The sequence below is a fragment of the Budorcas taxicolor genome, chromosome 2 (genome assembly GCF_023091745.1).
Source record: "Budorcas taxicolor isolate Tak-1 chromosome 2, Takin1.1, whole genome shotgun sequence".
NCBI classification, from domain to species: domain Eukaryota; kingdom Metazoa; phylum Chordata; class Mammalia; order Artiodactyla; family Bovidae; genus Budorcas; species Budorcas taxicolor.
In genome coordinates, this window is record NC_068911.1 from 7,060,752 (window position 1) to 7,076,592 (window position 15,841).

Consider the following 15,841-nt stretch of genomic DNA (forward strand, 5'->3'; position numbering starts at 1 on the left):
TCCCCCCTCCCAATTTCCCTATCAGCCTTGACTGCAAGGCTCCCTTGCCCAGGAGGCCCCAGTAACGGGGGAGCCAGCAGGGAGCTGGAGGGAGCTGTGTGTGTCCCTGCACGTATGTGCTCTGGTCTCTGCTCTTGGCCCAGGCCCAGCAGAGGTGGTAGCAGCAGCCCTTTTGCGTTTGGTTTGTTTTGGCTGCGACATCTTCCAGCTTATTTGTTTGTTGTTTCTGCTCCATAATCTCTCACTGCTTGCCAGTGGGGCTTCCCTCAGTGGCAGAAACAGCCTCTAGACATTGCCACCGAAAGAAGAGGGGCTGTGGGGGCAGGTAGGGGGTGCGGGGAAAGTGCCTGCATCTGTCCGAGTGCACACCTGGCGGATGGGGCAGGGAGCTCTGCCAGGAGGCCACCAGCCGCCTCTGCTCCCCTCCCTCTCTGGGTTCTCTGCAGTGTCTTCCATCACAGCTTGGGAAGCGGGAAGGTGATGGGGGCAGAAAGGGTGTCCAGACGCAGTTCCCCTCCCTTCTTTTTGCTCAACAGCTATGGAGCCCACAACAGAGTGCAAAATGACCTCTTACTTCAAAACCAGTTCCCCCGAGGTCAGATTTGAAATGCTTGTCTTGGAGGTGGGAGCAGACCTTCGCTCCTCATCTCTAGTATTATTGAGAATTCACTGCTTGTGAGGAATCTGTGTTAGGCACCAGGTCTGCCCAGAGAGGTACGAACCCCTGGGCCTCTAAAAACTAATAGGAAGAAGGACCAACAGATTTAGAAAGAATTAATTTACATAGTGCTTGGAGCCTGGCATTAGCAAGGGCTCCAAAGAGAGTGGAAACTTGATAGTGTGAGCCATTTTGCTAAGGAATGGTTTGGTCCTCTTCATGAGGATGGGGAGAGGGGAAGGAAGGTGGTTTGTGTGTGTTTGATCCACAAGGCTGGGTTCTTAGTCCTGCTGGCTTTTACTTTTGTGGCAGTGGCAGCGGGAAAGAAGACGGGCCCTCAGGACCCAGGAACTGGTCTGGATGGGTGGATGATCCTGCTAGGAAGTTCCTTGCACTCTTCCAGGTGAGTTCCTGGTGCTTGGTCAGGAGCTGGAAGAACAAACCCCGTGGAGCCTATGGGGAAGATGGCCTAGAGGCGTGTGTAAATGTAGTTCTGAAGGGAAGAGACGACCCACTGCAGGTTTGGGAATGAGGCAAAGGTTATCCCACCAAGAGAGAAGTCTGTGAAAATGACCACTTAAGACTCCATTTTCCTAAATGACATTTATGGGTGCTTTTGAATTGTTTTATTTTTGTTTGGACAGGAGAGCTGCTACAGCCAATTTAGCAGCTCTGTCTTCTGGTAAAGGATAGGAAGGACATGCGTAAAGGACATCCTTCTGGTAAAGGGCGTGTGAAGGAGCTTGGGAATGTTCAGGCATACCTGAGAACAGGAGATCCTAGGATGCGGCTGACACCTCACAGAAACCTTAGCTGGGGAGGTGCATCTGGAGGTGGAGGTCTTGGTGCTTTGCGTGCCCTCCTGCAAGGACTCAAGCACTGGGGGAGAGTCGAGACTAGTAACCGAGGAAGGTGGCCTGGGGATGCTTCGGGGCCTGTCCAGGGTGGGCCTGAAGGCCTCATTCAGTCCAAGGTCCTTGGGACTTCTCCTGGCCTCCCTTGGGAGGAGACCCATGTTAAGGGAACAAGAAATCCCTGGTCGGCTCCAGGCTTTGAATGAACTGAGTGAGCGTTGCCTTGATATCTACATCTTGACCCACCCCCAGCTCCAATCAGCTGTGTTCCGGCGGCAACTTTCTCCAAAAAGCAGTGAATGTGTCCACCCAGAAGACTCCCATCCTCCATCCACACCCTCTGACCCCGTGACATTTGCCAGCGGGTGGCTTAGCGAGGCAGCTACAACACCAGGGATAAGGTGTCACGAACCGATGCCCGCCTCCCCAGAAGGAGCGGTGGCGGATGCTGGAGGAAGGCTGAAGAGTATGTTGGCGATCTGGTCTCTGGTCCTGCAAAGCGAGGACAAACAGCAGGGAGAGTAAAGTCAAGGGTGCAGTGATAATAGGTAGCATGTATTGATTACCTCATGCCGGGCGTTACACAATCACACGACGGCCCTGGCAAGTGGTTACTATCGTTTCTTCTGCCATCCCCAGGCTTGGACATAAGGTCACCTGTTCAGGTTGGGTGCTGGTAAGTGGCAGAGCTCACCAGGTCACCAAATCTGGGCTCCCTTGTTTACCAGACAAGCCTCGTTAGGCTTCTGAAGCAGCAGAGCTGCTTGCTGAGAACAAAACCCAGACATCTGGTCCTAGGGGCTACCTTGTGGCCAAGTAAGCAGAGATTGACTCTGTTTCTCCAAGCTGACCTCCGCACAAGACTTCAGCAGGAATCCCTACTCTGAGTCCTCACTCCCTTCCCAGTTCCCCAAGCGCCAGGAAGCCCTCCCCATCACACCCTCCGAGGTCTGAGCCACCCCACTTCCCAGCACAGAAGGTCTGGGCCCCTGGCGGAGCTCCCAAGCCTGGCTGAGAAGATACTGATTGGAAAGGAGGAGGGCGGAGAGGTCCAGAGGCCCCCCTTCTCCGCCCCAACAAGACTCCAGGCAGCTGGGACTTCGTGCTTCCTGGGGGTCTGCGCTAGCTCAGGGGGGCTGTAAATTTGCTTCTTGGAGTTTCAATCTGAACCGGCTGCTGGGACAACTCCAGCTTGTCTCCACCCCCGCCATCCTGTGGTCACGACTGTCCCTTTTCAGGCCTCGCCTCGGGGGCTCCCTGCTCAGGAAGTAGACGAAGGCCTCTCAAGCCCCAGCGAACCCAGAGCTAGGTTGTCCAGGCACGGTTCCAGCAAGCATGCAGAAGACGAGGGGCTCACTTCTTCCCTCTAGGCCTCCCATCCTCTGGTTGAGGTATCTGGAGTGGACGGACCACGCTATGCAAGCCACACTTGAGCGAGGACCATAAACAGGCAACAGGCCAGGTGCCCGCTGGCACCAAGATGAACAAGACCTGCCTATACTTTGTCCTTTGCTCTCTCCACCTGTGCTGCACGACTCCAGAGAATACCATTCTCATCAGAGTCCAAATGAATGGCGGCCCCTGGAGCTGTGCAGTGCTCAGCCTTGACAGCTGTGCATGGTGGCCCCAAGAGGGGAGGCTTGAGGCATAAAGTAGAAGTGTTAGTCGCTCAGTCATGTCCGACTCTTTGCGACCCCATGGACTGTAGCCCACCAGGCTCTTCTCTCCATGGAATTCTCCAGGCAGGAATACGGGAGTGGGTTGCCATTCCCTTCTCCAGGCAATCTTCCTCACCCAGAGGTTGAACTCAGATCTCCCTCACTGTAGGCAGATTCTTTACCATCTGAACCACCAGGGAAGCTCTGAGACATAAAGGACGTACATAAGGAACGGCAGCCCGGAGCAGGGAGACAGCTTTCTGCTGGGGCATCTGGGAAGGCTTCGTAGAGGAGGTAACAACTTGAAGAAAGGGAGCGATAATGTGGGAGGACGAGGGTGATCAGGTGGAAGGCAGAGAGTGAGTGAAGGGCCGGAAGCAGCAAATCATATCACTGAGCTCCTGTAATGTGGGTATGGGGGTGAGCGAAGTGGGAGAACAGGCTGGAAAAGTTGGGTGGGTGGCGGAGCACAGAGGGCCTTAGTTCCGAGGAACCGGGAGCCACTGCAGGCTCGTGCTCAGGTAACACCCTGAATAAGGCTGTTTGCTCAGCGGGAAAGTTACTCTAGTGGCTGCCAGGATGCCTCCAGCCTGTCTCCACCGCCCCCATCCAGTTGGGGGGTATCTGGAGGGGACAGCGTGGTGACCTTCTGCAGTCACCCTGGCACTGGGCCAGCACCATGCCAGAGAAATACAAACAGGCAGATGGAGGGGGCCCTGGCAGGGGGGCACTAGGCATCGGAGGGGGAGTCCCAGGTAGCTTCCTGCTCCTCAGGGTGCCCTGCTTGTCCAGGCTGGAATGATGGGCTCTGCTGGATGGTATCCGTCAGCAGCTGGTTGAAGTTGGCCCCCCAGTCAGCCTCTGCCCTCTCAGTAGGAATACTACAGCTTAGGGATTGGATGGAGGTTCCATCTCTCCCCTTGTCTCCTCTGCCTGCTCTCCCGGGCTGCAATTGCAGCTCTTTCCAAACGCTCCAGTGGATGAGCCAATGTCACCCTTGTCCAGCAGGCCCCAGCACCTAGGGGCTATTGCCCAGGGCCCATCTACCTTTCTCGAAGGCAGGGGCCTGGGGAACCTCTGCCAAGCTGGCGTGCGGGGAGAGGCAGGTCCCACAGCCCGAACGGCTCCTCCTCTCCTCCCTCTCCTCCGGCTGTGTCTACTCCCCGCCATCCCCCCCGGCCCCCTCTCTATGGTCGGGTCAGGTCAGTGACGCAGGAGTCTGGGGACCCGGAGAGCAGAGGCTGAGGCGTGTGGGAAGTCAGGACAGGACGCATGTGCGGACGTGTGTGGACGTGAGTGTGCGTGTGTTTGTCCCACAGCTGGGATCTTGTCCCAGGGCTGGGCTCCGAGGGCCATGTGGGGCTGGGAGGCCGCCTGGGTGCTGACAGGGAAACCAGGATCAGGGGGCACAGTGGGGTGTGCAGACTGGCAGCCAGCACACCAGGTTTTGGGGGAGGCCCCGAGAGCAGGCCGTGGGTGAGCAGAGGACAGGGGAGCACATCGGGGCCTCATTGTTACCTGAAAGCCTCTGCCTTCTTGCCCCTCCCACTCATCTGTCTGAACCCTCTTTGATTACCCCTTATCTCCCTCGCTTTGTCACCTTCTTCTCAGTAGGCATTCTGCCTGCTTCATCCAAAATTGCCACCTCCTCCAAGATTCCTGGGCCTTCAAAGCTTTTTGCCACTGGAGAGCCTCTATCTTTTATTCATTTTTGTGTTTGTCATCCATCTCTCCACTAGAATGTCAGCTCCGCCAGGGCAGGCAGTCTTGTCCATTTCATTCACTGCTCTATCCCCAGGTTCCTGGCCAACAGTAAGTTTTTTTTTTTTTCCCTGGCTGCCCTGGGTCTTCATTGCTGCCCCGGCTTTTTCTAGTTGCAGCGAGCCAGGGCTACTGTTTGTTGTGGTGTGTGGGCTTCTCACTGCAGTGGCTTCCCTTGTGGAGCACAGGCTCTAGGTCGTGAGGGCTTCAGTAGTAGTTGTAGCACGTGGGCTCAGTAGTTGCGGTGCACAGGCTTAGTGGCTCCATGCTTCCCGGACCAGGGATCGAACCTGTGTCCCCAGCACTGGCAGGTGGATTCCTATCTACTACGCCACCAGGGAAGTCCAAGTAGGTACTCTCATATGTATATTTCTTGAACGAATGAATATTTCCCATTCGTTCCAAAGTCCCAGTTCTTCAGAGTGGCATTCAAGGCCCTTCACAACCTGACCTCTCCCTAAACAGCACCCTAGCCTGATATCCACCTCTCCCTCCCACACCCCACCCTTCACCCCAAAACACTTGACCCATCAACACAGGGCTAGATCAGCCTCCCCCATCCACCTCACATCTTTTCCCAATGAAATCCTGCCTGCCCTTCAAGGCTGAGCTTGTTTTCACCTCCTGCATCAAATCCTGCTTGATTCCCCAGCTAGAGGTGACCTCCCCCTCTTCCAAACTCTCATAGCTCAGCTCTGCACACCCCAGTCCTCACACATGGCTCCACGTACCCATCCTATGTCTACTGTAAGCTGCAAACTCCAGGAGGCAGGAGTTAAGTCTCAATGCATGTTTCTGTTCTGAAAAGTTTGTAGTCAGTTGTCTTGCACAAAATGAAGTGAAGTCACTCAGTCGTCTCCAACTCTTTGCGACCCCATGGACTGTAGCCCACCAGGCTCCTCCGTCCATGGGATTCTCCAGGCAAGAATACTTGAGTTGGTTGCCATTTCCTTCTCCAGGGGATCTTCCTGACCCATGGATCAAACCCAGGTCTCCTGCACTGCAGGCAGACGCTTTAACCTCTGAGCCACCAGGGAAGCCAAGTCTTGCACAAAGAAGGGACTAAATGCATGAATAAAATAGATCTAATATTATGGGACTGGGGAGGGAGTGAATGAACATATAAGTAACCACCAGTATTCATCAGGGTTTCCCATTTGTGAAAGCAACATGAACAGGGATGGTGCTTTCAGGAGGCCCATTTGACAGGTTAGAGCACTGAGGCCTAGACACTCAGGCCACTTTCCAAGGTTTGAGAGGCAAGCTAGCCTTGGACTCCTGCTCCCTAGAGTTTGCCCCCTGCCCCAGGGCTTCCTAGAAACCACAGAGGTTTAGCTGCAGACCCCAGGTGCCACCCCTCTGGGGGTTTGTTGTATTTCAGACTCTTAAGAATTTTGCCAGGCACACTGACCTAAAAGTTCAATTTCTGGGTTTTCAGGGTCCTCAAAAGTGAGGAGTGGGAGGAGAAGACCCCACCAAATGTCTTGCTCTGTGCGCCACCCATATTAAATTCCTCAACTCGAACAACACCGGTTTCTACAAGAATTGGGACCGTAAGAAGCCACTGACTTGCTCAGCCAGCACCTTCCTGACTGCCTTGCAAGAACACAGACAGGCCCATCTCTGGGCGGGGGCGGGGGCGGGGTGGGGGGGGATGTCGGGGTCTCCAGGCGCTCCCAGCAGAATGGCACTGCTCTCCCAGGGCAGCCTTGTGCCGGTCCCGCGGCGCGCACCCAGCCGCACCTCCCGGAACCCGGGGGTCGGACTGCAGACAGCCCCGCGCCCCGCACCCGCGCCTGCATCTGCTCCGCCCCGGCGAGCCCCCGACCCAGGCGTCCTGCCCCGGCTGTGACCCCTCCGGTCCCCACCTCCCGCGACCCCTCACGCACACAGCCTCCCCCCAACCCCCCACCCGCACGCACACAGTTGATAACAGCCCCGACCCCCGGCCGCCGCCGCAGTCCCCGGGCCAACAGTCCCAGGGCCAACCCCGCCGGTCGCCTTGCTGCGCCGTCCTCCGGACCCTGGCCCCGGGCTCTGCGCGCTCTGCCCCGACCCCCTCGGCGCCCAGGGACCGCGGCCCCCTCGTTCGGCCGGCGGGGCGGCCCTGCCCCGTCGAGCTTCCCGGGATGCGGGGCCGCGGCGCAGGCACCCGCCGAGCCCCAGGTCGCTAAGGGGCCAGGCGAGGCACGGAGATGGGGGCGCGCGGTGAGTACTCTCGGCCGGGGCAGCGCTGTTTGAGGAGGAATTTACCGCTGGGGCTCTTGGCCCCGAGGTGGCCCGGTTCAAGGACTTGAGACTTGCCAAGGACCCCGGAAGGGCAAGGGGGGTGGGGCAGCCTTCACCTGCCGGTCTGTCGGGCTCGAGGAGTCCCCCGGGGAGAGTCGCAACCTGAGCCGGAGACGGGGCGGAGGGCTGGGGGTTCAGGGAGAAGAGGCGCGGCTCTGTGGGTGCCGAGGAAGACTCAGACACCTGGGTCTGGGAGCTACAGCCCGGATATGCGAGAAGGGACGCCGCTGTCACACCGGGATTGAAGTTTGGCCGGGAGAAGTGGATGCCGGTAGCTGGGGGGGTGGGGTGCGCACGCAGCCGCGGGATTGAATGAACGCGGAGGCAGAGCCTGAGCGCTCCCAAGGTCCGGCTGGGGAGGGCTCACTGGGGGCTGCGCAGCGGGATGGGTGAGCCTGCCGGTCCAAAGCAGCCCTTCTCCCGCGAGAATGCTCCTCATCCGCAGCCCGTCTCTCTTTCCTAGACTGTACTCCGCTGCTGCTGCTGTCTTTTCTGCTGTTTCCTCTGGGCCTCCCAGTCCTGGGCGCCCCCCCACGCCTCATCTGTGACAGCCGAGTCCTGGAGAGGTACATCCTGGAGGCCAGGGAGGCCGAAAATGCCACGGTGAGGTCCTCTCCCCAAGACCTTTCACAGAACTCACACGTGGGGCACCAGGGTCAAGCCCCCTCTCAAGATCCAGGAACCTGGTGCTTGGTTCAGGGGTGGAAGCAAGGAGCCAAGGTCCCCAGTAAAAGTCCTAGGAGTGGTAGTCCCCAGTGCCTAAGTGGACGCTAGGTGAGGGGCTAAGCCGGAGGGAGGCCGTGGGGCCCCTGACTCCAGGCTTGTGCATTTCAGATGGGCTGTGCAGAAGGCTGCAGCTTCAATGAGAATATCACTGTCCCAGACACCAAGGTTAACTTCTATGCCTGGAAGAGGATGGAGGTGAGTTCATGGGTTCCTTCCTCTTGGGAAGTCTCATTTTGGGAACCTCATAGGATGGTCAGGAGAATGCTAGAGAGAGAAGAAATGGAACAGCAAAGATGAGGGTGAATGCTCAGAGGGAGGAGAGTGAGGCTGGCTTGGGCTAGCTAACTCCAAGTCTCTGCTCCTTTTAGGTCCAGCAGCAGGCTCTGGAAGTCTGGCAGGGCCTGGCCCTGCTCTCAGAAGCTATCTTGCGGGGCCAGGCCCTATTGGCCAACACATCCCAGCCATGCGAGGCCCTGCGGCTGCACGTGGACAAAGCTGTCAGCGGCCTCCGCAGTCTCACTTCCCTGCTTCGGGCGCTGGGAGCCCAGGTGTGTCTGGCCCCTTCCTTGCCCCTGGGGTTGCTGTTTCTGTAAAGTGAGAGAAGGGCCCTGCCAAGGAAACCCCCTAGCCATTCTACCCGGAAACCCATCTCCTGCCGGGGGCCCTGGTGCTGCACTAACCTTTAGTCCTCTCTTTGCAGAAAGAAGCCATCCCCCTTCCAGATGCAACCCCCTCCGCAGCCCCACTCCGAATATTCACTGTTGATGCTTTGTCCAAGCTCTTCCGAATCTACTCCAATTTCCTGAGGGGAAAGCTGACGCTGTACACAGGGGAGGCCTGCAGGAGAGGGGACAGGTGACCCGGTGCTATTACCCCGGGCACGTCCATCACCTCGCTCACCATCACTGCCTGCGCCATGCCTTCCACGCCGCCACTCCCAACCCCTGTCGACAGGCCACCAGCTCAGTGCCAGCCTGTCCCACGGACACTCCAGGGCCAGCGGTGACATCTCAGGGGCTAGAGGAACTGTCCAGAGCTCAACTCAGATCTAAGGATGTCACAGGGCCAGTCTGAGGCCCCAAAGCTGGAGGAATTCAGAGTTAACGTAAACTTGGGGGCAGCACCATGCTGCAGAGACACTGAGACTCATCTTAGCATGCTGCCGAGCCGCAGTGCTGGGACCAGCTGGAGGATGGATACCTCCTTCTACACGTACCAAGCAGGGACAGGATGGGCTGGAGAATTTAGGGGGAAGACATGAATTCTCTGGGTCTCGTGGGGACTCCGTGACAGCAGAGTCCACTGGACAAGGAGGGTGGTGGGAGCCGTGAAGATGGAATGGGGGCTGGCCCCTGGTTATCACTTGTGTCCACTTGGGTCCAAGTCTTGTGTATTTTTCAACCTCACTGGCAAGAACTGAAACCACAACCTGGCTCTTGGTTTTTCCTATTTTCCTGGGAGCCCCATACTTCCGCGGGTCCGTCCCCATCCTGGCAGTAGGTGGCAGGTCCGGGAAGCCAGAGGTGGAGGGGGTGGGGTGCTACGTGCTGCCTCGCATGGCCTGTCTGACCTCTTGACCCCACTGGCCTGAGGCCACAAGCTCTGCCCACGCTGGTCAATAAGGTGGCTCCATTCAAGGCTAGTCCTTAGTAGGTAGCTGCCAACTGGCCCAGGATAAGTCTTTTTTTTTTTGGCTGCACAGCAGAGCTTGTGGGCTTTTCGTTCCCTAACCAGGGATTGAACCTGGACCTTGGCAGTAACAGCGTGGAGTCCTAACCACTGCACCACCAGGGAATTCCCAAGGGCAAGCCTTTAGTGAGTTTTGGGGCCAGTAAGGACACAGGTGCCAAGGGGAGGGGCCCTTTTGAGGGTTGCTGCCAGCTGCCAACACTGTCCACTGGAACTTTATTCTTTTCTGCCTCTTCTCTGTGGCCCCTTCTTCGAATGCTATCATCCCAGCACCAGGCTTTCCCAGGGTACAAGCTCCCTCTAAGTCCAGCAGAACTTTTCTTGCCTGGGGATGGTTACCATTAATGCTCCAACCTGAAGCTTGCAGAAGGGGCAGTAGATGGGGGTACAGCGGGAACCAGTTTCCCGGACGACCATCTCCTTGGTCAGTCACTGCCCAGAGCTGCTGCAGGTAGTTCACTTATCCGACCTCATTGCATTCCTCACACGGCCCTGGGAGAATGTCACTGCAGTCATTCCCATGGTGCAGACCAAGAAGTAAGACAACTTGCACCTTATTCCTGTCACATAAGCCTTCTCAGCTCCTCTGGGATGGGGACACGGAACACACTCATGCAACCTCCACGCTTGATCCCCACTTCATTCTTCTTCTTTTTTTGTCTACATGGCATATGGGACTTTAGTTCGCTGAGCAAGGATAGAACCCATGCCCTCTGCACTGGAAGCAAGGAGTCCTAACCCAATCACTGGACCGCCAGGGAATTTCTACTTCTGATTTTACCCTTTCCCCCGACAGTCAACTTCAAATTCCTTCCCAGAAATAATGTTTCAGCCGCAAACGGCAGAGAAAGACGTGTACAGACGGCAAAAGTTGTCATGAAACTGGACGGGGAGTGATCCTGACCATTATCATACATGGGGTAGGGGGATTGCTCTTTCTGCTTATACGGCAAAACAGAGAAGTTAGCCTGCACCCCCTGCAAATATGCTCAAGGGAGGGAATGTTTTGCAATCTGCAGCAGGAAAAAATATGAGCAGGTTGAGGGGTTGGAGGGTATTTGCCAAATATCTGCGGGTGTGGGGTGGGGTGGGGGCCAAGCACCTGTGGGAGGAGTCAGCCCGAGTATTTTCACTCTGCCCAAAGCGGCTCCTGGGCTACAGTGCCCTCTTCAGGCCCTCTTGGGAAATGCTAGGGTAACCTACAAACTATAGGACCCTGAGGACTCCGACGACGCACATTGTGGAGCGGGTGGGTGGGGCGACTCACGGTTTCCACACAGGCCATCTGGTTCTTACTCCACCCCTGTGAATCAGAAAGAATGGAATCGCTCTTTCTTGCTGGCAAAAATGAAGAGACTTATCCTGAAGTCCAGGAAATCCAGTTAGTAAGTCACGGCGGGAAACTGAACCTGAGATTTAGGACTCATAACCCCAAAGTCTTGTCCCTCTCCTGGCCTGAGTGCTGCCTAAACATCTGGATCTTTCTTCCTCCTGATCTTATTCCTCCACTTAGCTTGAGACTACTTATTGCTTTCAGTTAAAAAAAAAAAGAAGAAGAAGGAACTTCCCTAATGGTCCAGTGGTTAAGACTCTGTGCTCCCAATTTAGGGGGCACGCGTTCCATCCCTGGTCAGGAAATTAAGATCCCACATGCTGCATGGCATGGCCAAAAAAAAAAATTTAAAAATTAAAAAAAAAAAAGAAACTAATTAACAGAACCTGAAGTATATGACCTGAGTCAGGTGTGATGGGCCAGTAGGTTAAGAACATAATTTAAAAACATAATTTGTTTCACATTTATGGAGTTCTTACTGTGCGCCAGCCTTTGGACTAAGTACATGGAAAAGCAGAATTTCGGTCTGTGCTACTCATAGCCTGGTGTCCTCCTAGAGTGGACAAAAAGTCCCCTTGGGGCAAAAAGACCCGCTTTCTTTTGCACTATTATAATAATGATGATTTGGTGATTAACAACACATTAATCTCTGACACCTACAAGATCCCCTGTGATTCTCACCATCATTCCACCGAAGAGAACAGCAGGCATCATCCCCATTCATCAGAAGGGGAAACTAAAACCAACTTCCTCCGGATGAGTGATTGGGCAACTCTTCCAACTTCCGGGGTGGGACAGGCGCCAGCTCAGCCTGGTTCTGAGTCAGCGGGTTACATAACTGTTTCATGGAGATGCGTCCTGTTTGTAGAGGGCTTTGCCACTTCCAAAGTGCTGTCCCTGGCAGTCTCGCTTTCGCTCTCCTAACCTGATGAGGAAGGCAGAGACTGGAGGACACGGAGATCGGAGAGATCATGGATGGGTCTGGCTTGGGTCATAAGATACTGAAAGGAAGTGTCAGGACCAGGAGCCAGGCTCTCGGACTCTGGGTCCCTCTTCTGCTAGAAGCAAACCTCATGGGGAGAAGAGTAGAGGGAATGGACAGAGGGAAGAAAACAGCTTCAGTCAGTGAGGCGTGAATCCCAGGCACTTCTTGTTACCACTCTTTCCCGATCCATCCCCTGCCCCTGGTGCCCACTTCCTCCCAGGAAAAGTCGAAGGTGCCTACCACCCTTCCCACCATCCAAGTCTCCCAGCTCTGGGGCCCACGCCTGCAGCCCCAGCTCCCACCCTTGACTGCAGCCTCTTGGCCTGCACATCAGGCTGACTGAATGCATCTGCCTGACCCCGGCCCCCAGGCCACCTGGGTTTCTCCTGGGATTACTCAGTCCACTGACGTCCCCCAGTAGGTGACTGCTGCTGGAGCTGAGTTAGCAAAACGGGGCCTCTTAGACACTAGAATCTAGGCTGAAGGTTAACTATGTTATTCCCAGCTGGTCAAGGCTCATTCCTCCAAAATTCCATCATAAAACCTCGACCCTGTGAAAGATTATTGGCAACAGAAAAACAGCCTAATGGTTTCCCTGCCTGTGTGAATCACGTCCAAATGTCTATAAATCAAAAATTATGCCAACCACACACAATTTCTGTTTTTTTCATAATGATGTTTTTGTTTTTTGGCTGTGCCTCATGGCATGTGGGATCTTAGTTTCCCAACCAGGGATCGAACCTGTGCCCCTCGAATTAGAAGCGTGGAGCCTTAACCACTGGACCGCCAGGAAAGTGCCATGATTTTTTAAAAATAATCATTTTCTTTTTCTGGTTTCTTGCACACCTCAGCTATGCTGGTCTTTCTGTCTTACAGATGAGGAAACTGAGGACCAGAGTGGGTGAACAAAGGGTCCAAAGCCACACAGGGAAGCCAGGGGCGGCTGCATTCCCTGGAGTTATTCCCAGGTTTGTCCGCATCCCAAGGTCACCCACACCTATTCCTGCCACAGCCAGGCTTGTCCGGTGATAACGACCCTGGGGCCTTGCCCATTCTGACTCCCCAAAAAGCAGAGCTCCTCGCACACCACCATCCCTTCCTCTCCTGCCTGAGCACCAACCCCCAACCCCAGACAGGTTGGACGCTGTGACCGTCCAGCCCTGTGGCGCCAAAGAGAGGTCAGCAGGAGCAGCCCTCAGAGGACTTATTGACTAACCTGGAGGGGCTGGGGGTCAATGGGCTTCTGCTGCTTGTCCCTGGGTTAACCCTTTCCTGGCTCTGTCCCTCTTATTGATCATTTTCCTAACCTGCTCTGGTTTTTTGTTTTGTTTCGTCTTGGCTGCACCACCAGACATGAGGAACTTCCCCAACCAAGGACTGGACCAGTGCCCCCTGCAGGGGAAGCTCAGAGTCTTAATCACTGGACCATCAGGGAAGTCCTCTCCTAAGCTGCTCTGCAGGAAGGGGAGATCGGTGTTTGGGCTGGGCATTCTTTGTACCCCCAGCTTTGGAGCTAAAGGACAGAGGATCTCTTTTCTGGGGTTGGGCCCTGTGTGTGCTCATTTAGGCAGAAGGAGTCCCTGGAATTCTGAAGGGAGTTGGGACTTCCCTCTCCAACACCTGCAGCAGGGCAGTACCAGCCCCTCCCTGACAGCTTAGGAGGATGGCCAGCCCAGACATCCCTGTCATGTGTCAGGGGCCAAGGCCAGGCACCCTGGACACAGATTTGATTAAGTACGGAGTGGCGGAAGGAATGAAACTGAAGTTTACTAGGAGCACTGAGGGTGCGATACAGGAACTCGGGCTCGTGAGAGTTGAGCTCTGGACAGCCCTCCAGCCAGGATACAGCCGTGAGAGTCAATGGGGTTTTTAAAAAGTGGCAAACCCACCCTCTTATCTGCATTCTCGTGTAGACCTCCTGTTGATGAAACTGATGAAGGTAGATCTGCTCTGACTGGGGTGTGACTCCACCCCCTGTTGGATACACTTCTAGGAACCATGGGACTTGGCAGGACACTGAGTAGGTACAATGCTGGACAACTTGACATCATTTCTCTAGAGTGTTAGTTTTCACATGAGGAAAATGAGGACAATAATTTTGCAATGAACAGAACATGAGATTCTACAGACAGCCAACAAGCGCATGAAAAGATGCTCAGCATCGTTAATCATTAGAGAAATGCAAATCAAAACAATAATGAGGTAACACTTCACTCTGGTCAGAATGGCCATCATTAAAAAAAAAAGCACAAATAGCAACTGCTGGAGAAGGCATGGAGAAAAGGGAATCCTCATACACTGTTGGTGGGAATGTAAACTGGGGCAGCCACTATGGAAACCAGTGCAGAGTTTCCTCAAAAAACTGAAAGTAGGGTTGCCATATAATCCAGCAATCAGACTCCTGAGCATATATCTGGACAAAACCGTAACTCAAAAAGATACATTCACGCCTAAGTTCATAGCAGCACTAGTCACAATAGCCAAGACACGGAAACCAGTTGAATGTCCACCAATAGATGAATGGATTAAAAAGATAAGGTACATGTATATAACGGAATACTACTCAGCCATAAAGAAGAGTGAAATAATGCCATTTGCGGCAACATGGATGGACCTAGAGATTATAGTACTAAGTAAAGTCAGAGAGAGAAAGACAGATACCTTAGCGATCATTTATACGTAGAATCTAAAGAAATGACACAGACGAACTCATCTATGAAACAGAAACAGATGAAAGAGACTCACATAGAGAACAAATCTGTGTTTGCCAATGGGGAGGAATGGAGTGGGAGTCTGGGGTTAGCAGATACAAGGTATTATCTATAGGATGGATAACAATAAGATCCTACCATATAGCACAGGGAACTATATTCAATATCTTATGATAAACCATAATGGAAAAGATATGAAAAAGAATATATGTATAACTGAATCACTTTGCCGTGCAGCCACAAAATATTCCTTCATATAAATAATATTTCTTAATACAATCCAACCATCCATCTGGCAAACATTTGCGTGCATGCTAAGTCATTTCATTCACATCTGACTCTTCACAACCCTGTGGACTGTAGCCTGCCAGGCTCCTCTGTCCATGGGATTCTCCAGGCAAGAATACTGGACTGGGTTGCCACGTCCTCCTCCAGGGGATTTTCCTGATCCGGGGATTGAATCCACATCTCTTGCATTGTTAGGTCTCCTGTACAAGCCCAGCAAACATTTAGGTAACCTTGATTTTCCCTTCCTATTGTAAATGATGCTGCAATTGACGTCTTTAAGGCATGTACATCTTTGTGAAAATACACACATATTTCTGCAGGTAAACTCCTAGAAAGGTATATTGGATCCAAGATAAACACATTTGAAAGTTGAATAGTCATTGTCAAATTACCTTCTAACACGCTTTCGCCAACATAGTCAGCATCAATGTATTCGAGTGTGTCTACCTGCACCATGACCAACACTCTATGCTTCAATCCTTTGAGCTGTTGCCAACATGAAAATTGTAGTCTTGATCAACATTTCCCTTATGACGATGGAAGCAGAACCTCTTTTCCAGTGTTTCCTGGCTCCTTGTAGGTCTTCCTGTGTGACTTGTCTTTTTCAATTCTTTGCCAAGAAGCATTTCCAGTCCTCACTTCGCTCCATCTTTCTGTTGCCTTCACCCCTGTTGCCAGCTATGTAGAACTTTAGGTTTGAAATGGTTGGAATTCTGCAGACAATGTTCCACTGGATCTCAGAGTCCATGGTAACTATTGAAAATTCTGGTGCCATGCTGATTTCTGATCTTTAGTACGTGACCTGCTTTTTTCTGTCTGAAAGTGTTTGGGAATGTTCTCTTCAGCCCTGACGGTCTGAGATTTCATGAGACACCCTTCATGGGTCTCT

General features: G+C 53.8%; 1 protein-coding gene across 1 annotated transcript; it reads left to right on the forward strand.

Annotated features, from left to right (window-relative positions):
* Positions 1 to 7,126: 7,126 nt before the first annotated feature.
* EPO (erythropoietin) lies at positions 7,127 to 8,805 on the forward strand. The gene is made up of 5 exons (XM_052636200.1): positions 7,127 to 7,139; positions 7,684 to 7,823; positions 8,055 to 8,141; positions 8,315 to 8,494; positions 8,647 to 8,805. Exons 1-5 carry the CDS (start codon positions 7,127 to 7,129, stop codon positions 8,803 to 8,805), a joined length of 579 nt encoding a protein of 192 aa, XP_052492160.1.
* Positions 8,806 to 15,841: the final 7,036 nt, after the last annotated feature.